The 25,583-nt window shown below is 39.0% G+C and overlaps 2 protein-coding genes across 6 annotated transcripts in view; one reads left to right on the top strand and one right to left on the bottom strand.

The window, feature by feature from the left end:
• FOXP2 (forkhead box P2) overlaps positions 1-25,583 on the bottom strand; it is a 318,364-nt gene that overhangs the window by 95,499 nt on the left and 197,282 nt on the right. For 3 of the 5 annotated variants that reach the window (XM_081023624.1, XM_081023625.1, XM_081023628.1), the window contains one exon: positions 21,796-21,885. In XM_081023624.1, the coding sequence (XP_080879750.1) occupies positions 21,796-21,885 (90 nt within the window). Of the gene's footprint in view, positions 1-19,855; positions 19,934-21,795; positions 21,886-25,583 lie in introns of all 5 variants that reach the window. The other 2 variants (XM_081023626.1, XM_081023627.1) reach the window with 1 other exon arrangement.
• The window catches only part of LOC308457793 (uncharacterized protein), a gene marked incomplete at its 3' end in the record, with an annotated part of 494,657 nt that overhangs the window by 428,259 nt on the left and 40,815 nt on the right, over positions 1-25,583 (top strand). The window lies entirely within an intron of this gene.

The raw sequence follows: 25,583 nt of genomic DNA, 5'->3' as shown, positions 1-25,583 counted from the left end.
ACACAGGTCTATTTCATTGCCTATACATGCAGCCTAGGCAAAGTGGGAAACTGCAAGCCATTGTCGTCTCCCAGGATATATACATGGAATACATGGACAATCATCATGCGTGTAGGAAATCTGGAGTATCTAATATGACCATCAGTCCCATCAGATTAAATGGGACTTTTGCATACCTAGTGTTTGTGACCACAATTATAGCTCATACATCAGATGGTAACTCACAGCACAATCTGACTTTGCTTCTGTAATACGAATTAAAGGGTCCCCTTCTGCAAAGTATAAAGTGGAAACCACATTTTGGAAGATATACTCATTCTCACAATTAGTAAACAATTTGTTTCATGCATATATCTAAAATTTTCTGGCTTTCAGAAAGGTGTGAAAAGCTTTGGAGGGAATTGCTGATATTAAAATGTCATTTGATTTGCAAGAGATGTGCTATCCCCCCCCCTTTCTTCCCCAGTTAATTTGCACTCCCTCCCCCCTGGAGCGGAAGCAAACTTGTTGGGGAACAAAACCAACAAAAATTATTAAGCTGGCCTGAAAGATCAGGATTAGAAGAGACCACTGAAACCTGATGTCAGTGTCAGAAACAAGTGAATAGGTTTTCCTTCTAAATTATTTTGTCAACAGCATGGTGGTATCCTTGCTAACCTTATTTGGCACCAGTGAATAATTAGATACACAGGGGTGTGACTCCAATTGAAGGTGTTGGCACTGTAGCACTCTGTGAAAATGTTAACTATGAGGTTAACTCCAATTTTCTCTTCTTTAATTAAATGCACATGGTACTAATGAGGTAACCTACTGTTCCTTGATAGCACTAATTAGCTAAGAGGAGAGTATACTCTCACACTGCAATTTAAACCTAAAAATAAGGTTGAGATATGCTAATTGCAGGCAATTTAAAACAGTACAAGTTGTGGAACTAGTCATAATAAGGGGAACTGACTGCTTTATAGCTATGCAGCTGCAACTTTGCTTAAAATCAAAACAATCCTCAAATTTTAGGATGATTTCGTAAAGGTATCCAGGAGACTCCTCAAAAATCACTTTGTTGAGTACGGATTAGAAAGGTGGTAGGAAGGAACACCTCTCATATCCTTTATGTAGTATTGACCCATAAATTAATATTTATTGTAGATTAAGACTGTTCAAGTTCATAAAAATAAAAACTTAACACCTCATATTTTACTAACTTTCAATGCAATAGTGGCTTGTCCAGTTATTCAAGACACAAGGTCCACTAACATAAATATGAACATTAACTACAGGATGTGGATATTGTAAAACTGAGGTGGAGTTCAAATATAAACACAAAGATAAGATACACATAGCGGGGTAAGGGTGAACTATAGTATACCTCTAGAAGAAAACATACTTTAGAATATAAATTTCCCTACAGTATTCAGTTCCTTGTATAACATTTCTTACTTTGACATCTGAGAAATGTAATAAACTAGGCAATTTGGCCACTGAATTGTGGGGCAGAGTGGCACACCATATCAGTTAATTTTCAGCCTTTTGCTTAAAACTCTCAATATTTGAGTCCAGAGAACGCAGACACCAGCCTTTTGAGACACACAGATATTTCCCACAAAGCAATGTATTGTGTGCCGTAGTATATACTCTGGATAGGATTGCGTTTGCTGTTCATTTGCTTCTGGATGAAGAGACGCAGATACACGTATCAGAAATAAAGCAACATGAAAAGGCAGAAATACTATATCTCTGTGTAAGGCAACAGAGTCTGAATAAAGTTCTACCCCTAGACTCCAAAACGGGCAGATGGGCTCTTATCTGTGACTTGCCAGTCATTCATTCATTCATTTATTTATTTATTTATTTATTTATTGTGATGTTCCACATTTGTTAATATAACACTATGAACAGCCAGAGACAAGACATAACAATAACCATTACTCACCAAGACCATAATGCTCAAGACCCTAAAGCTTCTCTAGCAGAGCATGTTGACACATGCTTTAGTGTAGGACTAAAGTCCGCACTCAGCATGCTGGAGCACATGGTGAGGATCATGGCTCTAGTGGACCCACAACTGCAAACTCAGGCTTCCTACATGGGGCCAAGAAGCGTTCCGGGGGAAAAAGATGACAGCCAACTGTGGCCGTTTTGCCCAACACTTGTCCTTGAGGCACCAAACTGTCCCCCACTGCCCATTGGTGTTACCATGTTATTTGCTGCAGCGTTGCCACCTGATAAGTCCTGGGTGGGGTGGGCCAGAGCTCCCAGCCTGACTCCAAGCCTGCTGTAGTGAGAGCCCCCTGACAACTTACAAGCATTCTATATACAACCCTTAAGCCATTAGAGATAGTCTAGCTAAAGCTCTCTGACCCTGTTTTTCCCTCCTGTCATAAATTTAAAGAAAAGGGCCAAATCCACTCTGAAGGACACTGTGTTCTTAGCAATGAAAACTTTCAGTGTTCTCATAACGTCGAGGGAATGTCCGACCCTCTCTTGATGATTACTAGATTTAGGACAAAACAAAGCAAAATCAATTCTTGAGCTCTGTGAAAAACAGAATTAACCTTGGGTTTGAAACCTGCATCTCTGCGGAATACAACTTTGTCTTTATGGAACACACACAAATTAGATTGCATAGACAATGCCCCAACTCAGAAACACTTCTGGCCTATTTTATAGTTCCTAAAAGGGAACGTTAAGGTACAGAAAGAGAGGCAGTGTGGTGTGAGTGTTACAATGCTGGGCTGGAAAGGTGGGGATGGGGTAGGGCACAGGCCAGTTCAAATTTACACGAAGCCATGGAGCTTACTGGGTAATTACCACACACAGGCTCACTTTCTATACCTTAGAGCCAGTTATTATCACCCAACCAAACCTACCTCACAGGGTTGATATTAGGATGAAATTAGGTGGGAGGTCTTTGGTTAACAGGAATACTGAAAATAAATACATAAATAATACACAAACAATAGTGGTTGAAAGGATGGTGTGGCAAAAGTCTTCAGTAGCAGACTTGGAGATAAAGGCGCCATCTTCTGAAGCACCAACAAGACATCACATGGCATTCTGACATTGCTCCTTTCCTGGTTCTAACAATGGGGGGTAGACCCTAAAAAAACTGTGGGGGCCCGCAGTGCCTTGGCCCCCCAGAGCTGGTGCCTATGCTTGGAGAACAATCATAAGACTGAAGTCTTAAATTAAAGGTGAGGATTCTGAATCACCATCAGTGGCCAAAGTGGCCCTGATGAAACAAAAGATATGGGGAGGTATAGAAATCTCTCTCTTTCTCTCTCTCTCTCTCTCTCTCTCTCTCTCTCTCTCTCTCTCACACACACACACACACACACACACACAGAGAGAGAGAGAGAGAGAGGTTATATTGTGTTTCAGCAGTGGACTTTCTGTGCCCCACATATCTCATAGACATCACTCAAATGAATATGCACAGCCAAGTAAGAATCTATCAGAGGGCATTCTGCACCTAACCCAAAATATGGGCGGTAATAGCAAGCAACCTGAAATAAAAAAGTCTAAACACCAGTGATTGCCATATGACACAAACCAATAAATCAGACCCTCAGACTTATTTCCTTGATTGATAACATCTTTTTAAAAATCTGATAAGAATCAGCTATGCTTAAAGAGGAATTGCCAGTGCATTGTTGAAGATTAGATGGTTTGAAATTATGACCGAAACAGAATGATGTTGTGATGGGTTCAAGCCTTTTAAATGCTGCTCTCATGTACTTTCTCACCTGACTCTTCCTTGCTTACTATGATGGCAATAGCTATGGTCTTACTCAGATGATGGGCTACATTCAGTGCACTCTACTGAAACAGCAAAGTTGAAATCAGGTCCATAGTATGGATTTTGCCATGAGAAGAGGGTGAATCAACGTAAATCCATCAAAACCTAAATAAAGATAGCCCAGTACAGTCACAGTCATTTAATTTAATATTTTAATATTTGATTTAATATGAATATAAAATTAAAGTGTCATTTACTTTTATAACATTTAAAATAAGCACCCACTGCTTAGTAGGGAAGGAACAACATGCACAGGTCCCCTGTGGCTATGGACTTGGTCAAAACAAAGTTCATTTCCTTGTTCACTCATTCTTTATTGACCTGTGTATAGCATAACCCCTAACAATTTGGTAGGTCTCTAATGGCTTGTGTGTTTTCACATTAATCCCACAATTTAATGCTTTAAAATTTGCTCACAAGCTTCAGCAGTTGTTGTTCTTGTTGTTGAAATACAATGAATTGGATTGACAGGGTGTATAGCTTTATTCTAGGAGAAATAATTCCAAGGCAGCCCTTTTTTATATCTCTAAACCCATGTTTCTGAAATCAAGACTGTGAAACAAGAATAGAACTTGCTTCTTTATTTTAAAAAAAAACCTAACAAAAGAGCAATGCATATGAAAAGCTGAGAAATATTGCTGGTCTTATCAAAATTCTTGTAGTGCCCCTAGAAACTCCTTGTATTATTTGCCTGAAGAGACGCCTCTATGTTCACTTCAAGTTACGATTTGGCAAAATTTTGGTGACAACTCTAATGAAAGGTTGCAACTATGTTTAAACGCGATAGATTTCTAGAAAATTTTCAAGAACAGAATGGCTCAGCAGCAGTGCTAGGTGGGGTGTGGGGTAGAGTGGCAATAGCAACCTCATGGCACAACTGCATTTACCAGGATGGGGCAAGGCGATAGTGAGATTGGGGGAGCTCTGGGTTGGCGGCAGAGGTGGACTTGTCCCATCCTGGGCAGTGCAGCACCTCCTCTGCTCAGGAGGGTGCCACTGCCACTGTGTTTTCCCTCACACACTGCTGCAGGAATGGCTCTTCAACGTTCCTTGAATGTCAACCCAGCAAATGTCACAAGTGACAAAATACAAAATGCAAAGTTATCAGAACCATCAACAGGATGGGTTGCAGAGAAAGAATAATTGCAGACAGAAAACCTGAGTGCACTGAAGTCAATAGACACTTTACCACTGATCTCAGTGGAACAATGAGTTCACCCACAGACCTTGACTGAACTTGGCATGTATCCATATTGAATGGCTGTGCAAGCTGACTGCCGCTACATGCAAATTTATATCCTGACAGCCAAACCACATCTAGTATATTTTACTGACAGAAGGAACTGGCGGATAAACACTAAGATGAAACCTTTTTTATTATTATTGAATTGAAAGGCAACTCATTGTGGGCGAATGCTACTGTTGGAATAATCTTTGCAAAGAATGAATATAGAAATCATTTACCTGATGAATGTTTGCACAGTATACTATAGATGTTGACTGACTAATTGTGGTAAAATGATAGTCTACTTGCTTATGTAGAAGGTATTTCAAAATCACAGAGGATGCTTAAGAGAAAATAAATTTGATTGATCATTGTTTTGTTCTAGGTATCAAACTTTTTACAGCAACAACTTCATGCGTCTGGGATGCTTTCATAATCACTTCTTTCATGGCACAGGAATTTGTGAAGCGCACTGGAAGAATCCAGTGGCTAATTCTCACCCCCTGAAATGGATTTCTGCAGAAATTCAGTTACTTAAATTGAAGTTCAGCTAGCTCCCTATAAAGATTAATTCTTCACTGCCCACAACCCAACTGCTAATTGTTCTTTAAGTCAAGGCATCCAGCATTTTTTTGTGGCTATGTTTCCATTCACAGTTGCAATGTATCAATAAGTTATACTGTATATTATTGTGGGTTTCTACAGGATCACATAAACTGATTTGGTGCCAAAAATATTACAAGAATTAAACATTTTCACAGCCAGGCAATGAACACTAGTGAATATGCTAGAGTTCCTAGACGAATGCCTATCAGATTCCATCGAAGCAAGAAGGCTTTCCACAGATCTGCCTGTAGTTTGGGGATAATATGATGGAAGTGAAAACTCTAGCAATAATGTCAGACACTTTACTAAAATCACTAGAAAAGGCAATTTGTAAACTTTACTACTTTTGGTTTGGCTGTATTAATTTGTCTGTCCCTTCCTGTTGTGAGAACTAAAAGAAAACGCTAAGCAATATAATTTAACTCTTCTCTACATGTGGCAGCGTGATGCAAGTATCCTTACACTGGACTTAAGCAAGTAAACACTCATGGTGGTTCAAGTTCATGCACTGTAATAGCACAAGCTGTGGCATTTTGCCAGCAATTCAGATGACACTGCCTATGTTCATGAACAGCTGAGTTTAGGATCATGAACTAAGTGAAAATGACCGAGTCAGTATTGAGCAACACAGAATTTCTGTTACAGTTTTATGACGCATTTCAAAATAAATTGTTTGGATGTTTGTTCTATAAAGAACTCTTTGAAGTGTTTGCATCAAGTTCTGATTGCTGGAGGGCAAAGATTTTGTAGATTAATTAACTTTACTCACATATAAGGGTTTCACTACACTATATTTATACCTTTAACGAAGAGATGTCAAAAAATGGATGGAAACCTAAACTATCATTTTTTGATACACCAGATCTTCTTAGGATGCAATACATGTATCTGTCAATGATACACTTCTACAAATGCTTAAATCTACTCAGAAATAAGAGTTGTGTGAGAAAAACACATTTAATGGCACGTACAGTGTGTTCTGAAAATGTCACATTAATCAACAAAATAAAAAGTTTCCTTTCAGGATTTTTGCCACAATAACTTCAGTCTTGAAAGAAAATCAAGCTCAAGTGGAAAACAAAGAAAAAGTGGATCCGATAAGCTAAATTTTACAAACACTCCATGGCTAGGCTTATCAACTGTCAAGAGGGGACAAAATAATATTTTTATACAGCATTTATGAAACAAATCACTAGAAAAGTCAATGTCAAAATCAGAAGAGTTTCATGATGTTTAAAAACACCCCCTCCCATTTATAAGCTCATTATCCAATAGTGGCTCTCAAGAATAAAACTAATTTACATTTAAAATAAGAGTATGGTCTACTCTTTAAAAGCACAGTGATAAACACACCAATTTGACAATTACATTAATATAGGTATTTGCATAATCTGCCTTCTACACCTGTTCTTAATTTGAAGCAGCTGCAGGACAAATCACATCACAATAATCTGAATGGGTAGCTGGTTGTGCCATCCCATAATTTATGCACTCTAGCATTTTCCCTGAGGGTTATTTAAAAAAACCAACAGCATAGGAAGTCATGGTCGTTTTGTGGGTTTCTGATTTTTTTGTTTTTTTGTTAGGATCATTTAGATTTAGCATTGATAGCTAAGATGGTAATGCACATTTAAGAAGAGACTTTTTTGTTTTGCTCAGTTTCCTCTGACAGTGGTCATGTTGTTGGCTTGAGAAACATTAAACCCAGCACTATTACAGGTTATTAGACAAATGCACCTCCTACAAAGTGCATTAAGGTGATGGAAAGCTGGCCTATATAAAGCAGTAGCTTGAGTAATATTCACATGCTATTTACACACAGAAAAATGAATCGGATAAAAGATCACTTCTTTCAAGCTGTGCTCTCTTTACAGTCACGGTTTGTCATCTTCTCCCCTGCAGCAACAGATAGTGGCAAAGATATTTTTTTTAAGTATTCAAGTTCATATATCTTAAAAATAATAGTATATGCTTACTTATATTTAGCACAAAAGATCTAGGGAGCATCTGGCTGACTAGTAGGCTACTTCCCTCCAAAATAAGTAGTAGGCCATCTCATCAACTACGTGATTTCAAACACAATTGTGTATGTAGCAATGCAAGCAGAAAACCAAGTGGGCACAGCTTAAGTGTCTTAATAAGAAGTTATGTGGAGCACAGAACATCAAAATGCTCCTCTGAAGAAGGGAACAAGAACAGAGATTGCCAGCCTTTAGCAGTTCTTCAGAGGGACTGGTAAACCTGTTTATGGTTCATGTGTTTTGAACATATTTTGCATTCTGATTGAATACGACACAACATTCATTGATAGTGAATATGACACAACATTCTGAGAAGAGCCAAATTCAATGGACAGAAATAATCTGATCCATACATTAGACAGAGAGGTGAGGTCAATTCACATAGGAATTTGCAAAGATCGAATTCGTCAAGTGTTTCTGGCTCTTTTCTGAACACCTTCTTTGCAAGTTTTGACATGCTTACAGCAAGAAACACACACAGATGTGTCCTAGCCAAAATGCTAGAGAACACAGAGAATATCCTTTCGTTCAATAGTTCCTGGTTGCTGCTACGACTAGAACATGCCAGTGAGTTTAAACTCACTCCAGCAGGGAAAAGTAAGTTGAGGCAGTACACGACAAACTCTTAACGATGGAAGCAACTTGTTTACATCTCTGTGCAGTCTCCCACTGGGCGGCTGACTCACCCAGACATGGATATAGATAGGGATTTGACAATTGGGAAAGACTTCACAAGTACAACCATCACTCTACTACATGGAACATACATATTTTCAGGATGCAGGCTTTGTTTACTAGCAATTTGTGTAGATACTTAGATGATACACAAACACAGATGTATCTTTTTTCTATAGATAAAACATACCCAATTAACATTTTTTTAGAAAAGCATAACCAAATGCAAATATCAACAAATCACAGTAGGCAACTAAAAAGTTGTCTGCCATATAACTTCAATAGATTTTAAAATCCACTAAACAATGACCTTTCAGCTCATTGGAGAAAAGCAGTCCTCGTAAAGAAGATTTATATCTTTGTGAGCCTGTTCAATTAAATAAATAGGCTGTATTGCTGCAGTGAAATTCCTCTTAAAGGTCTTTAATAACTTTGAACATAGGAACCACAACCAGATAGCTGTCCAATTTAGCAACTATGCCGTTGCATCCCTGAAATCAATTGGAATTACTGAAATTTGTTTAGGAATGAAGGTTGTGCTTTAATTGTAAAGTTGCACAATATAACATGTAGCACAACAATGGAAACAAGCTTATAATGATCAGAGGTAACTGTAGTCCAAAGCTTCACAGAACCACTGGCTTTTTAAAGACACAGATGTTTTAAAATAATTTACTTTCTGGAGTGTTCCTGTATGCTGTTATGATAGAAGCAGCCTTGACAGTGAAAATTTCTTTTCTCAGAGTATGCTCTAGAATATCATTAGCTAAGGAGATTAAGTGTGATTTAATAGCAGTTATGTTAATGATCTATAAATGTTCTTTAAAAGGATATAAAGTCACAATAATTTGTTTTAAAAAACTAGTGTAAAGAGTACTATGCAAGAAACTGTGAAAATTGCATAAGATTAACAATGCCGAGTTAACTCTAAAATGTTTGGCGAAAAATTTAGCAACCAATTCCAAGGAAAGAAGATGAATGCTAGTGTTTCTACTGCCAAGAGAGCTTTTAGTTTGTGTGAAGCAAACTACCATTTCCAGTAAGATTGTTACGTCTCCTTAACTATGAGCAAGAGATTGTTTTAAACGTAATTCATCTAAATCTAAAAAGGTATAGTCAGGAGTCTTGGTAAATGTTTCCCAAACAATGCTTTATTATTGCACTTCTAGAACCAATTAAGTGCAAGGTGACTTTCTCCAAAACCACTATTTTAAGTACATTACACACTTCTGTGGTGTGACCCGAAAAAATTAGTTGTGCCAAGACCGCTTTGTCCAGTTTAACATTTGCACATTTTGAAAATTAGGTTGGAAACTGAAGCAATTCTGAAACTGGGACTGAACAGTTGCCTTCAGCACTGAGTATCTATCCCAGGCTTTCTCAACCTCGGCCCTCCAGATGTTTTTGGCCTACAACTCCCATGATCCTTAGCTAGCAGGACCAGTGGTCAGGGATGCAGGGAATGGTAGTCTCAAAACATCTGGAGGGCCGAGGTTGAGGAAGCCTGATCTATCCCTTCTGTTTCATTAATTATCATCAGGCCAAGGCATGGTGAAGTTGCAACAACACAGAATAACCACTTGGGATTTGAACAGGCCACAGTTTTATTGATTACAGGTGCCAGCAGGTTTTTAGTGGCCATTGGTTGTGTATCCTGAGTCAACCAACCTACTGCTTATTGACTATTCGGCAGGGTTAACAAAGGTTAAATGACATACATCAAATCGAGGCAACCCTTCCCCTGAGATCACCATTTTGGGGGTGCACTTGTGTAGGCTCCCCCTGCAATCTAGAACCCTGGGTGAGTATAGCAGGAACCCCTCTGTACATATTTGCCCTGAACACACAGGAAGTGGGAATAAGCGGCATGGCAACAGCGGTGGGAGCAAAAGAGAGCATCCTCAAAATTCCTTTGTACTCTGCTTCCCTTCCATGCGAGCTATGACTTTTATCTATCTAACCATTTTTTTAAAGTCAGCACTACATCTCGTGGCAATTGGTTTATAAGGTTTCCATGAGAGAAAATGTTAAAATAAATATTTTTAAAAGGAAATTTTATTCTTCAGATACAAATTAAATATATAAACCCTACATAGTGACTTTCAATTTTTAGTTCTGCATTGTACTATTATTTTATATAAAGGAACGAGGCTTCCTCATTGTATCAACTCAAATGTGCCCCTCGGCTTTCACCTGAGAATGTGCAGTAACACCATTGTCAGGGAGATGTCAAGATTGCAACTTTAAGACAATGTGCCACTATCAGAAGTGTCAGCGTTTTGAGAGAGTGTTAAGTTGCATTTCCACCTTGTATTATATCTCATTCCACTTTAGTGTGCGCTTAAAGTTCTTTGAAGAGTTACCTAGTAATATTTCTACATCATCAGCTTAATCAATTTTCAACCACTATTCCTTCAACTTGCAGAAAAGACCTCCTATAATACTGATAAACATCGAAAAGGTTGGTTTTAAACATTTTAATTCTCTTATTAAGAAATTGCAACAAAGCAATCTCAAAGGTGAAAAAATATATTGCAATTCTAAAATAGTCCTTTGGAAATATTGTATAAATAGAGGCAATACAATTATAAGAGAACCAAGGCAGTCAGTACTACAGATTTGCAGAGCATTAAGAACAACATTACTGTATACCAATTGAAAGGTTTGAGCAGAACTATAATTCAGTATAGATTTCCATTGAAACTGTGCAGGAAGAATGAAAGACAAAAGGAACCACTTCACACAAAACAAAACTATAGAATTTGCTACCTAAAGGCATAGGAATGGCTGCTAATTTGGATGGCTTTATTTATTATTACTTGACTAGTTAGCTGCCATTACAAAAAATAGTCTCAAAGTAACCCAACAACAACAAAATATAAAACAACAACATATAAAAACAATTTAAAGTCAAATTTAAAATGATGTACAAAATTCCTAAAAATGCTTATCAGGCCACACAATAAGTAGAAGTCCTACCCCACCCCATTAAAAGACTAGCACTAGAGTAGGGGCTCCCGGAATCACCAAAAGCCTACGTATATAAAAACCTTTTAGCCTAATGCCTAAAATTTGACAACGATGGAACCACCTGTGTTTACCTGCAGAAAGCACAGAACAGACAAAGAGCCTCCAATTAAACAGCCTGTTCTTATGTGGCCACCCTCTGTACTTCCCTTGGATGAGGTACATGAAGAAAGATAAGTCTGCAGGGTCCAAGCTGATTCAAGTGAGAATAGGTGATCCTTGATGTTTGGGGTCTTGAGAGGCATAAGGCCTTATAGGCCAAAACCAGCCCTCTGAACTGAGCCTGGAAACTTTTTAGTAGCCGGTGCAGTCAGGCCAGATTTATTGCAGTATGTTCAGACCTTTTGATCTCAGTAATATGGCTTCAGAATTCTGCACTAGCTGTAGTTTCCAAACATTGAAGTAAACTAAACTAGAAGTTTGAATTATGGTGTTGGAGGAGACTCTTGAGAGTCCCGTGGACTGCAAGAAGATCAAACACATCCATTCTTAAGGAAATTAGCCCTGAGTGCTCACTGGAAGGACAGATCGTGAAGCTGAGACTCCAATACTTTGGCCACCTCTTGAGAAGAGAAGACTCACTGGAAAAGACCCTGATGTTGGGAAGGATGGAGGGCACAAGGAGAAGGGGACGACAGAGGACGAGATGGTTGGACAGTGTTCTTGAAGCTACCAGCATGAGTTTGACCAAACTGCGGGAGGCAGTGGAAGACAGGAGTGCCTGGTGTGCTCTGGTCCATGGGGTCATGAAGAGTCGGACACGACTAAACAAACAACAACAAAACCTAGAAGTTACTAGAACACAGACAATTGAATCTGTCCAAACAGGCTTACCCTTAAAAAATATAACACCTTGTCATGTACAGCATGGGGGGGGGGGGAATTCATTCCATATTTAGTTAAACAAACCATGGGTCTGTTCAGGGGTCATGGTAGCTTGTCTACAATGACCAAGGAAATATATTGGGCTGCTCCTGCACACATGGCTGAGCTCTTGTATAAAGGCATTGTTTACATCAGGCCTAGGCAAACTCAGCCTCCAGGTGTTTTGGGACTACAACTCCCATCATCTCTAGCTAACAGGCCCAGTGGTCAGAGATGATGGGAATTGTAGTCCCAAAACACCTGGAGGGCCGAGTTTGCCTATGCCTGGTTTACATGAATGGATACCACCTCCACAGTGCAGCTGTTCCAGAGTGTGCTGCAGCCACTATGCAAATTGTAGCTGGTTGTGTCTACAACACCAGTAAGCCAAAAGCCGGTGGGGTCGGAGATAGAGGTGGCCTACTCATTTTTGCCACACTTTCTCTCCCATCTTTTTTCTTTCCTTCTTCCATTTCTCCTCTCTCTCTTCCCTCCTCCCACTAAAAAACCACCCCCCGTGGTGTTTTGGTTTAGAAAAAGGTCATGAGCCTAACTGCTAGGTCTGTGTGTGAATGGAAGTTTAGCACTACGGAACCTAGCCTGAGTGAGCCATGGGCTCTAGAATTTGCCCTCCCATCTCCTCTTCTAGGTGTGGCTGCAAGGAAGAGAATGGAAGGATTTGCTTCCATTTTCAACTAATCACACTTATTTTTCTCTATGGTTTATCTGAACAAGCCAGGATTGTGAACTGCCGTTTGAAGCCATCTCCTTCAGACAAGCCACGTCTAAAAACTAATCACTGTCTGTTGCAGTTCAGAGACGTAATGAAAGCCCTCAGTTGGTTTAAAACAGGGACCAAATGATCCCAAGAGCCAGCCAGCCTTGTGCCAATGCTCCTCAAAATAACAAACATTTTTTTCCTTAGATTATATTTATTTGGTGGATTTGTCTTTCTAAAGTTTTGGAGTAAAATAAAGAATCAAGAACTGGGAATGTAATCTCTTTTTGTCCTTAAATTTTATTTACTAACTTAGCTGTGAATCTTTGCAAGAGAATGGGTGTGAATATATATATTTTCCACTTATTTTCTTGTCCCTACAGGCTAATAAAATAAACACCAAGTAATTAAACCTATAGGTACATTTAACTTTCCTCACACCAACTTATATAAAATGATTACTTCAATTAAGTGTTCATGCTAAACAAACAAAGCTTACCTTAGCCACCCGCTATTCCATTCAGCTTGATATTTATACAACACGCTTGGTACACACAGAGCTTAACCCTTTGCTTTCAGGAGTCATGATTTCCTGACACATGACTTCTAATACAGAATGTTTAAGTACCAACAATAGAGGGGGGAAATATGCTGGTCCTAATATTTATTTTACAAACTTATATCTTGCCTGTTTTTCAAATCAAAAGCCAAAGTGGTAACAACAACAACAACAACAACAACAACAACAACAACAACAACAAGAAGTAGTCATGGAAACAATTCAACCAAATTATACATCAAAACCATAGCTTGATAAACAAGGCCACAGTAAACATTACAAAAAAGCCATCAGAATTAAACAAAATACTGTACCAGAAAGAAGGCCTTTTAAAAGATGCATGTCACCACCAGCCATTTAAAATAACGTAGTGAGAGGTCTGATGCAGCTTGCTTGAAAAGACATTCCACAGTGTGGGTGCCACTGCAGAAAAGGCCCTACTTTATTCTCCGCTTCACAGTGTCAAGAGACCTAGAGCAGGAATATCAGAATATGATCCAAGTGTGCAGGAAGGCTCATATGGAAGTTGATGGTCGCAGGTCCCGAACTGTTAAGGTCTTTAAAGGTCAACACCAATCAATATCTTCAATTGAGCTCAGAAGCAAACTGGCAGCCAATGCCGATCACACACTGGTGTGATAACATTTGAAGCGGCTAACACAAGTCAGCATCCCAACTGAAACTTTTCGCACTAGTTACAATTTTCTAAATTTACCTATAGGGCAGTCTTATATAGTCCTCTGCCACAATAGTCTTATGTGCTACATTCCTCACATGATGAGGGATATTATCAGAGATAAGTGCACCAGGTCAGCTCACCATTCCCATTGCCTCCGTAGGTTTTGGGGTGGATGGGGGAGATAACAACAGTGGGGCCTGTTTTCTGATTATTATTTTTTTGTGAGCTTCCCGTGAGATTTAGAATTCAGATTTCCCTGAATTCCCTCACTAGAAATGTTTGTATGGCCTCTCCAACACCTACAGTTAAACGGACTCAAGGAGTAAAGCCAAGCTACAAACCTGATCTTTTCAATCCCATCCAGAACAGGTTGTAAACCCAAACCTGAGTCACACAGCCTACCCATCAACATTACTTCTGATTTGTCTGGATTAAATTTTAGCTTGCCCTGTCCAACCAGTTCTTCATAGCCACCAAATAGCAGTTCAGCTTTTCTACTGCTTCCCTAAGATAAGAGGACAATTCAAAACAGAGTTTGGTGTCATTAGCACAGTGATGGCTCTGAACTCCAACTCTCTGGGTGAGTTCACCCAGCTGTTTCATGTATTTATTAAACAGTGTGGGGACAAAATGGAACCTCACAGAACCCCATACGTTACCAATCAGTTAATTAACCAATCAAATAATAAAGGAATATTTCTGTAACTCACTAGTTGTCATAAAGTATGGCAACGGGAATTTGGCTGGATCTGGAAATTGTTAAGTGGTGAGCATACTGGAGTCTCGGGTGATTAATGAGGTGGCAAGTTTGTGGTGGATGACACACCAAATCATTCGAAATAGAAAAACCCAAAGTGGACTGCAAAAAGCTCCAAAAATGATTTCCTCAGAGTAAGTAGGTAACGAAATGGCCAATTAGGTTCAATGTAAGTAAAGAGAAAGGGATATGCTTTGGGGCAAAAAGTCCTAGAAGGAAGTCTAACCTAGAAGGAAGTTTTGGGGTTCAACAAAATCAACAAACTCAGTGAGCAGCAGGGGTGTAAAAGGCATGCTGAATGAGGGCAGTTGTTGAAATTAAAACAGCCAAAACTGACATTATGTTATATAAATCTATGGTGTGGTCACATGTGGAATACTGCATACAGTGGTACCTCGGGTTAAGTACTTAATTCGTTCCGGAGGTCCGTTCTTAACCTGAAACTGTTCTTAACCTAAAGCACCACTTTAGCTAATGGGGCCTCCCGCTGCCGCTGCACAATTTCTGTTCTCATCCTGAAGCAAAGTTCTTAACCCAAGATACTATTTCTGGGTTAGCGGAGTCTGTAACCTGAAGCATATGTAACCTGAAGCGTATGTAACCCGAGGTACCACTGTACAGTTCTAGCCACTACCTCACAAAAAGTTATCATCAAATAACAAAATGGGCCAACAAAAAAAATAGTAATAAATATGTTGATACCTATTTTGGCAAATGTTGGACAGGTGGGCGTGGTTTGCTTGAAATGGCTTCACAGGGCAAATGGGGAAGTTTGGCAGATCTAATTAGGCTGGAGATTTCACACTGCTGGCTAAACAGTCTGGCAGTGATGCTTCCAAGTGTCAGACAGTCTTTCGCACACACCTGTGGAGATGCCCAGGACTGCACCTGGGGCATGCTGAATGGCATGTGATGTGTCACTGAACCATGGTCCTTTCTCTCATTGTCTAAGAGGCTACCTTAGCCCAACAGCCAGATTTTGAGGGCAAGCTCCATAAACACATCTCAAAGTCTAGAACCAAAAGCACGTGAGCAGAAATTCAGCTCTCTATTGTGTGAACGTGCCGTATGAACATTCACTTATTATTATATTTTCCCCTTTTCATAGCTATCCCAAAGGTCAGCAGAAGTTGTGTTTCTAAGTCTGCCAAATTTAAATAATACTGACCTATATTAAAAAGAGTTATTAGGATTACTGAGGTAATGTGCATTAAGCTCCTTAAAAATTCAGAGAGTTATATACTTTATATTGTATATCACATGTATTTTTCTTTTTTGGTAGCTTTGGTATCAAAGATGCTTAAGGAAAACTATTTCCACTGTGCATGTGGTTTTTACTTTGAGTTTCCTTTTGAGGTTGCGGCACCAAAATTCAGGAGAGTTTAAAATGCACTTTTTCCGTTTAATGGGAGAAGAGGCTGAGAGATAAACCTTTGGCGACAGTGAATCTATGGTTGGTACACATATAGAACTTAAGTTCATGATCAAATTCAGGGTGTTCAAGGCACAAGGCCTGCTTTAGCTAACACATTTTTATTCAATAAAGCCTTAACACTCAGCAGCCAGTCCATCTATCACTGTTAGTTTGCTATCAACATAGCAATGTCCTAATGGGAACTATGATTCATTCTTCCAAAGCATTTATCTGTGGTCCAGTAAAATATGATTTTTTAAAATTAAAGGCTCAATAGTTTAATCGCTTTTAATGAACGTGCAGTACAAGTGACCACAGTGAAATGAATTTCCAAGAGAAGTACCAACATACTGCTTTGGAAGGAAGTCTGCACTTTTCTAGAAATATTTAATAGAGTTGTTTGATGCACATGATTTAACCCCCACCCCCCACAAAAAAAACACAGGAAAAGGGCCCTGCTACAACTGCCATTGTGTAGGTTTACATTGTTTGAGGTAATTTTCAACTGACGGATTTGCCAACATAACCAAGCCCATTATCTGCTAGAAAATAATAAAAAGACATGCATTGTATAGAACTTTCATTTAAATAAATACCACATTATATAAATCAGCTTTGCCTTTAAATAAAACATGGTATACACAGGAGATGTGATGGCAAACATTACCTAATGCTCCCCGTTTGCTTGCTGATGTGTGAGCCAGGTATAAAGTTTTATTAGGTTTTTTTATTAGACTTATAATGCAGTTCCAACCTGTCTCCATTTGCCAGATCAGTCAGTTGTGCCAAAACAGAGGAAATTAGAAACACATTAATATGAAACCCTTTAAGATGCTGATGGGCTATGCTGGTCCTCTTCATTTACTCCAATCTGATCCTAAACCCTCTTACTTCTGAGAATCTTCTGCTGAGTTCATTGAAGATTACCTCTGGGTTAAAACTCTTAACATTGGAATCTATATGCATATTTACTCAGAAGTAAGTTCCACTGTGTTCAACGGGGATTACACCCTAGTAAAAAATTAAGATTGTAAGAATGGGCGTTTACAGGATTTTCTGGGCCCAGTTCACTCTGTATGTGAATTGGGCTCTCCAGTCCGGCTGTAGAAGAGGACATAGATTTATATAAAATGTGCATATGCTTTGTGTTGTAGGTAAATGTATGTCCTTTTTGTATGGCCCTCAACATAAATCAGTGGTTGCAGGCATCATAAAATGTGTAACAGAATGTGAACGGGTAAAGCTTTTCCTATAATTGTATTTCCATAGTAGAAAAACCTTTACCTGTTGGATTTCTGCCTGTCACACACTTCTTAAAAGCACAAGAATCCTGCTTCCCTCAATGCCAACCTTAAACCAAACCAAGGCTGCACTTCTGTACCCACTGAACTAGGAGTGAGTTTTGCATTTGTCATTGGGGAGCAGAGTGGGGGATTCTTTAACATCCACTTGCATGTAGTAGAATTAGCAAAAAATAATTTATAGGGAGTACCTGATCTCAGATGAAAGCACCACAGGAACGAGGCATCCTGGTTTATAGGAAAAACAGGGATTCCTATTGCCTGGTTTCCCCCAAAAAACAGCTCTGAGTTCACTCATTGGCTAAAAACACTGAATGGTGACAAGAGACAGGCTTGGTCATCACACAGAAATCAGTTAGAAGGGTATCTGCACATTTTGCTTCATAACTTTTTAGAAGGGCTAGAGAACTGAATTTTTTAAAATGAAAGACCAGTCTGGGGGCCTTGCAAGCTATGGGTCCGGTAGATCAGTACCTTCTGTACCTGTCTTTTGGTAACCCTAAGTCCCACAAACCCAGTTTGCACTATAAAATCCTCGCTTAATGAGCCAAATTATTCACAAGTTTAGTGTGTTTGCACACATCCCCTTCACTCCTACTTCATTCATGTGTGAGCAGGGAACAAACAAGGAAGCCAAAACAAACCACAGTTTCTTGTTACATGTGAACCAGGAATATCAATACAGTCAGAAACCCTCCCCAGCAGGCTCTATCATGGTTAACAGCTTCTGGCAAAGCCAGAGCAAAGGGGCTGAGTGGTCTGGATTTGATTGTGCAAATGCAGCTACTGTGTTCAATGACATTTACAGTTTAATAAGTGAGTATAGGACTGTAGCTTAAGACTGCACCAATCCTAGCACATCAGGCTTTTAAATGTTCTTTTTTAAATACAACTGCATCAGCGGAACACTGGAACAAGTCAACATTAAATATGGCTTAACAAAAATAAAGGAAGTGTCACTATTTGTGACCCATGGGGTCACAAATTCAATATAAATTTCCACTACCCAATGAACAACACAGAGCTTTGTATTGGCAGTTAATATCAGAAATATATAAACCAGGAGAGGCAAACCGTTTTTTAGCCTGAGGGTCCTATACTCTCATGAGAAAACATCTGGGAACCATATGCTGGGCGTGGGCAGGGTCAGAGGTAAGCGTGGATGGGACTATAAAGAATAGTGAGGCGGGGAACAATAGATGTGACTCCTACCTTTGTACAGCAGATTGCATTCTAGCCATATAAAAGTCAGAAGATTCTACATGGTCACACCCATACATCTCTCCAAACTCGATGAAGGTAAGCAAGAGGCATTATCACAGTTCACAAGTACTTTCCAGCCATGCAAACACATTCAAGAATAGCAATGAGCAGGACTGGTGAGGGTTGTGGCTATGGTAGAGTGGTGTTGTCTAGATACAGACTCAGTGGGCTATATTCAGCACCAATCCTTGACATAAATTTCAAGGTTTCATTATAAAATTCTCTATCCCCCCCCCCATGTGTGTCACAATTCAAATTATGTTAGATGCATATAAATATGTTAAGTTAATTTCTTAACTTACTTAACTAGAAGACCAAGCTTAAGAGACAAATCAGAGCTTTAAAGTATAACTGCATTTACTCAGAATTAGAAGTCTGTAAACGCTCTCCTTTATTCCTCATGATAGGGACAAGGCCTACCTCCCCTCTCCTCTGGAGTAGCTGTAAGGAGAAAGGAAGCTTTTACTTCTAATTTTGCTTAACTGCAGTTTAGTGTTACATTTGGATCCTAAACTATAGCAAACCTTAACTACGGTTTGCAGAAAAAATCTGAAGTTGGCTTCTTTCAAACAAACCCATCCAGCAATGACCGTCTGTGAGGCCTGAATGCATCTACAAGCTGTGATTAATAAAAAAATGAAAGAAACTTCTTCAAATCCCTCCTTGCTGCTGCACCAGAGAAGGAAGGCGGGGAAGCAGACAACAGCAGGGCTCACTGTGGCTCATTTCCACTCAAACAAACCATGGTTTATCATGAAGTTTCAATGAAGACTTTGTGTTCTCTTTTTACATCATCTGTTATCCTTGGATAACAACTTCTGAATTCATTTTAACATCCTATTTGTTCAAGGAGTAATATCTGAAAGGCTGAAGTAAGGGCTACTTTGGATGCTACATTTTACGTAGTATTGCAGAGGCAACACTGGGAAAATCAGAGGCTCTTTACTCACATCTTTCATCCTGAAACAACAGCAAGGCTATCATCTTCGGCAGATAGAGTTCAGAGGTCCATAGAGCAACACAGTGATCTGTGAATGACCCAAGATAATCAGCAATGGATCTTCCGTATGCGTATGGATCCACTGGAGTAAGGTGTTACTTCATGTAGCACAAACAGGATGCCCTCATCCAGGGCCCTGAATCCCTGTCCCCATGCATGTCTAGCACAGAGCTGTACTACAGCAGCCCTGAGAGAAAAGTGCTCACAGTTTCAAATAGTAACAAATATGTCTCCTCTTTCCAAGCAAAATTTCAGCATCCCCTGGGGAAATGTCCACTCATTTATTTATGTTGTCTTCACTTGCCCTCAGTGGCACCATCAACTGCCCAGTGTGACTGGGGCAACCCAGTCAGTTGGGCAGGGTACAAGTAATAAATAATAATAATAATAATAATAATAATAATAATAATTACTACTACTACACCAAACGTAGCTATTTTGACACAATCCCCATTCACTACATGATTGGGTGGGATCATATAAGTGACTAGCCAGTACGGAGACAAATGCAGCAACCTAGGGGTTAAATGGCACAGAACCAAAGGAAAATAATGTTCTCAGGGTTGGGAAAGTCAGTATTTGTACAACTCTAAAAGCTTTTTTTCTTTTGGATAGGGTTTAAATCCCCCCGCCCCAATCACCAATTACTAGTTTCCACAGAAAATATTTGCCATCCCTAGTAAATATCCTATTTTCTACTTCTCATTTTGGTCCCACATGGAAGTTGTCAAAAATCACCTCTGCACAGCAGCCTTCCATGTGGCAACTTTAAGCATCTCAAAACGATTTCGTTGGCAGCGCATGCTCCCCACCCCACTACCACCAGCCACATGAACTGCATGGCACCAGCATAAAGAGACTCCCTGTGATTACGGCTAACCACATGGTTAGTGGCTTTCAAACATTTCAAATATCACATGAAGCACGGTCACCTAGAAGTCATTTTTGGCAGCCTGCATGCAGTGCCTGTAACATTTCAATCAGCCTTTGGTTTAAAAGAAAGTGAAACACTGAACTCACTCAAATGCCTGTTTAGATACAATGGCATCAGCTTGAAAACTTTCTCTATACTTATGAGGGAAGTAAAGAAAAGCATGGGTTGTATTGTGAGAGGAAGAACAACATTATTACTACTCCTAGGAATATATGCACACTTTAAGAACCTTCCATTTTTCAGCAGTGAAATAACAAATATTTGGTTCACATAAAACAAGTCAGAACTAGCTTTTGACAGCAGGGCCTGGTTCCACTCCTTTTGCTAAGTCACCTAAGTCATTTATAAACAACCATAAAAGAGAAACAAAAAACCACCACTATCCTCATCGGATTAACAAGATTTATATTTATAATCTGTGCGTAGTTTTCTATTAAATATTATGAACAATAGCTGAAGCACATGATAAAAACATTCTTTTTGGATCCTTACACAATATGAAGAGAGGGCGGAGGGGGAGCCCTTAACACACAACCAGTTTGATAAAATACATTGTTCTAATAGCAGGAGGAGTTGCTCTTTGCATATTCAGATAATTGTTCTGAAAGCTTTCCATTCCTGAAAAATTGCCACTTTACAACCAAGTGTTCAGAGTGAAGAATGTGCACAAAATTCCCCAGCTATCTGTAGGAAGATTATTTGTATAGCGCCTATTGGACCCGAGATTGTTCTGCTTCACTCTGTGTGACCTTTTAAGCCACTACAAGCTTCTACAAAAGGGGTTCCTCTTGCGTAGTAACGTTTCTTAATAAATTACAGTTCTAATAGTAAAGCTAAAGCCATTTGCAAAAAATGTAAATATGCAAGAATGCAACAAGGTACAGTTGTATACCTATATTTAGGTGTGCTTGAGTGCTACAGCGATTAGGTCTCAGATGTAAAGATGATTTACTAACCTGCAATGGTCTCTGTTTATCACTGCTCTTGGGAGATTTCAGCCCAGTTGTCTGTTGCTGTAAAAGCAGCTGTCTGGCTGCCTGCAAAGCCTGCAAGTAAATACAATATCAAAGTAAATAATTTTTGAACATTTAATTGAAAATGTTATTGCTTGTAACTTACCCAATGTTAACTTTCAAGCATAATTTGATCTTCCCTTATACAATCTGAAAACAGAAGACTTCCCATTTTCTTTAAACACACCAAGAAAATTCCACAGAATGTACTTATGCGAGATATTGCGAAAAAGTATATATGTGCAACAAATCCTCAAGGAAATAGCATTAATTTGTATAAAGTGCTTGAAGAGGAAAAATCATAAACCGCATCAATAGCCTCATCTCCACAAGGAACTTGTCTTTAAGTGTTCAGCTAAAATGCTCACACCCTTGTAAATCATCATTCAATTTGCATTTTCATATTACAATTTTTAAGCAAAAGCAGTAGACTTCAAGTGTTACCGGAAGCTGTAATTAAATTTGACGAATCAACATCAGATTATCTTGAAAGTGAATTAATAAGGATATTCATTGAAGATTAAAAACACTTTTTTGTACTTACAATTCAAGGGGAAACCTCTCGTTTGACAAAATAAAGTGGAGTTTTAATGCCAAATAAAATTAAGAGGCTTTCATTTGCATTCTTCGTAAACTCTGAGAACAAAGAAATCACTACCTAGCCAATCAGATTAGCTTCTGTGGGTGATAGCACTGCAATCAAAATATAGCATTAAAAAAATCTTTTCATTTGAATTAAGTAAAACAAAACTGAGCACAAGAGAAAGATGCCAATTACCAGGAAAATAGCTAACTTTAAAATGTGGTCTACACAAGCGGAACAACTAATGTGAATAGTAAAGTCTTTTTTTTCCTTTTTTTTTAAGGAACCCTTCAAAACCAACTATAAGAAACTACTAAGACTCCTTCATTCACTTTTCTATCATATAACAAATCCAGTGAGTTGCTACTTTGTGATCTGAAAATATTAAAACTACGTTTTATTTTATTTTCTGTAGAACTGGCACAGAAAACTATTTGCAAATACAGAGCAATGATTACCTGAACAGTATGCACCCTAAAATTGCCAAACTGGTAAAGAAAGGTATAGTTTTGATTAGACTCAAATGAGCTGCTTTTTTAAAGATAGTTTCCAGTAGCCATGACAACAGTTGCTTTGACAAGATGTGCATATGGCATTACACTGCCAGCTGGTATGAACAATGTTTGAACTACTGCATTGAGATGCTGAGCAAACAGAAAAAGTTGCCACGTCTTAACCCTCAGGGAAAGCAGTCATCCCCTGATCAATTATGAAAAGACAGAGAGAGGGCTGCTACAGTCTGGCTCCATACAAGTTTTCTGAGAAAGCACGCAGACACAGCAAACCAAAGTAAACAAACTGCACGCACTATCGCCAGCTCCTAAGAACACAGATTTGTCCGCCTGTAAAAGGCACCAGTACGTGGCTGAAGCATACCCACAACAATCCTCTTGCTGTTTTCTTGGGTTTTTCAAGTAATTGCAGACCAGAATGAGCCCTACGAAACCACCCTAGCTTGCTTTAAATTCAAGTGCAACAGATTTTAAAAGAGGAGCACAAAGCTTGATGAGGAAAGACAGGCCTCTTATTTATACCTGAGCCTAAAGAGATGTCTGCCTATATTAAGCCAAAAAATATTTTAGATTGCAGAGTGGTAGCTATAGGTTTACACTAGTACCGTGGAGGCTTGGAAGCACCATCAAGGGATGGGACAGCGGGCTTTTAGGAGAAGAATATGGACAAGGTTGTCTCCCAGGCTATGTACACATTGGCAGCAAGTCACATTTGCATCGTTCAAAGCACAGAGGAGGAAGAGGTGTCTATAGCCCGATGCACATTACCTGCTTGCTTTCCCCACCCATCGAAAGCTCCCCCATAACACCTATTCATGAAGCTGTCATCTGTGCATGTGCACCTATCTGCTGGTGTCTCTAATGTATACCCCTTGACTTAACTGCAAAGTGAATATGGCTTATGTCTTCTAACTGGATGTAAGGGGAAAATGCACCAAAGCGCAGCATTTCTCAAGAAGCTACAGCATCGATATGGATGTGGCTAATATTGTGTGTATGTGGCTTCCAAACCTAGCAATGGAGCACACTTGATACAGAGTAAACTGTAATGTGCACACAACCTCTGACAGCTTCTCATTCCATCCCTTTGATCTGGTACAATGGTTTACAGCAATCCCTGGTTTGCAAAACAAGGAGCCAGTCTCAGCAATGTGCACGTAAGAAATTAAAGTAGAACAATGACACAAGCCCCTATCAGGAAGCTGCCTTATACTGAAAAAGATCATTGGTCCATCTGGCTCAGAACTTCTCTCATCTGGTGCCCTCCAGATGTTCTGGGCTACAACTCTTATCATTCCTGACCACTGGTCATGCTGGTTGTGGCTGATGGAATTTGTAGTTCAGAACATTTGGGGGACACCAGGGTGTGGAAAGATGCTCTACCACTGAGAGGAAGTGGATCTCCAGGTTATCGGAGGGGTTTCCTACCTGGAACCCCAAGGACTGAAGCTGGGATATTTTATATGCAAAAGGAGCACCCTTCTCCTGTCTTAAACTTGTGTGTTCAATTGCTAAACGCGAATTAAAATGTTAAATTTGTATGAAAGGGTATCTTAGAAATGCTGACAACTGGAATACTGTGAGAAGTACAGATTGTGGTTGTAGACTCTTGGGCTGGGCATTAAGCATTTTTGTTGTGGGGGTTGTTGCTATTACTGATTTTTTTGTATCTTTATTTTGGATCTTATGATTTATTTGGGAACTGTTCCAATTTGGTTGTGTTTATTCTGATGTTTTATTTATTGTTTGTTGTTATGTTGTAATGTATTTTTTATGGTGTAAGCCACTTTGAGCATGGTTTGAACTATGGAAAGGAGGCATACAAATAAAATTATGCAAGTATGTATGATAAACAAATAGAGACGAATACCTTAAATTCTCCTTTTGTCAATTCACTTACACATATTAAATCCATGATAAATGAGTGAGCTATGAATGATGTATGGAATTTGTCACTGCTTAGCATATGATGGAATTAGTGCATCTTTCAAAACTGAGGATAATTTGATTTGGTAAGATTTGTGTATCATTTAAGTATCATATACTTACACAATTTACAGTATTTCTAATATAAGAAAACATGAGAAAAGCATTAAAACTGTATATAATATCAGTAAACACACACTAAAGCCTGGATTGAGTAGCTATCATTAAAGCTGCCCATAAGCCTGGAAGAATAAAAATGATTTTCCTGGTGCAGAAATTATAGTTAACATGGCGCCAGACATGCCTTCCTGGGGAAAGCGCTCCAAAGTCCAGGGTTGCACTATTACTGAGAAGGTCCAGTCTCCCATTCTGTAAATTTATATGAAGATCTGTCTGCCCTTTAACACAATTAGCAAAAACTTGCAAAATGGGTTGATGAAACAAATTGAAACTTTTCACTGAAAACGAGCAGTTTAGAAATGAGTAGCAGTTTAGAGGTTTGTGAGGTGGTCATGTCCAAATTCCAAAAACATCTGTGTGGAATTAAGTAGCACTTTTACTTAATAAAGTAATCTAATTCAGTAAAAGTATGGAACATGTGACAGCTTAAAACAATAAAGCCACTGAGGATTTGGATTATAGTAATAATACCATTCTGGACAACAGGTGTCCAGAACAGGCAATATTACACAAAATATTGATCATGTGGC

This window comes from Podarcis pityusensis (assembly GCF_964106645.2).
Source record: "Podarcis pityusensis genome assembly, chromosome: 10".
NCBI classification, from domain to species: Eukaryota; Metazoa; Chordata; class Lepidosauria; order Squamata; family Lacertidae; genus Podarcis; species Podarcis pityusensis.
This window is presented reverse-complemented; position numbering and strand designations above follow the sequence as displayed.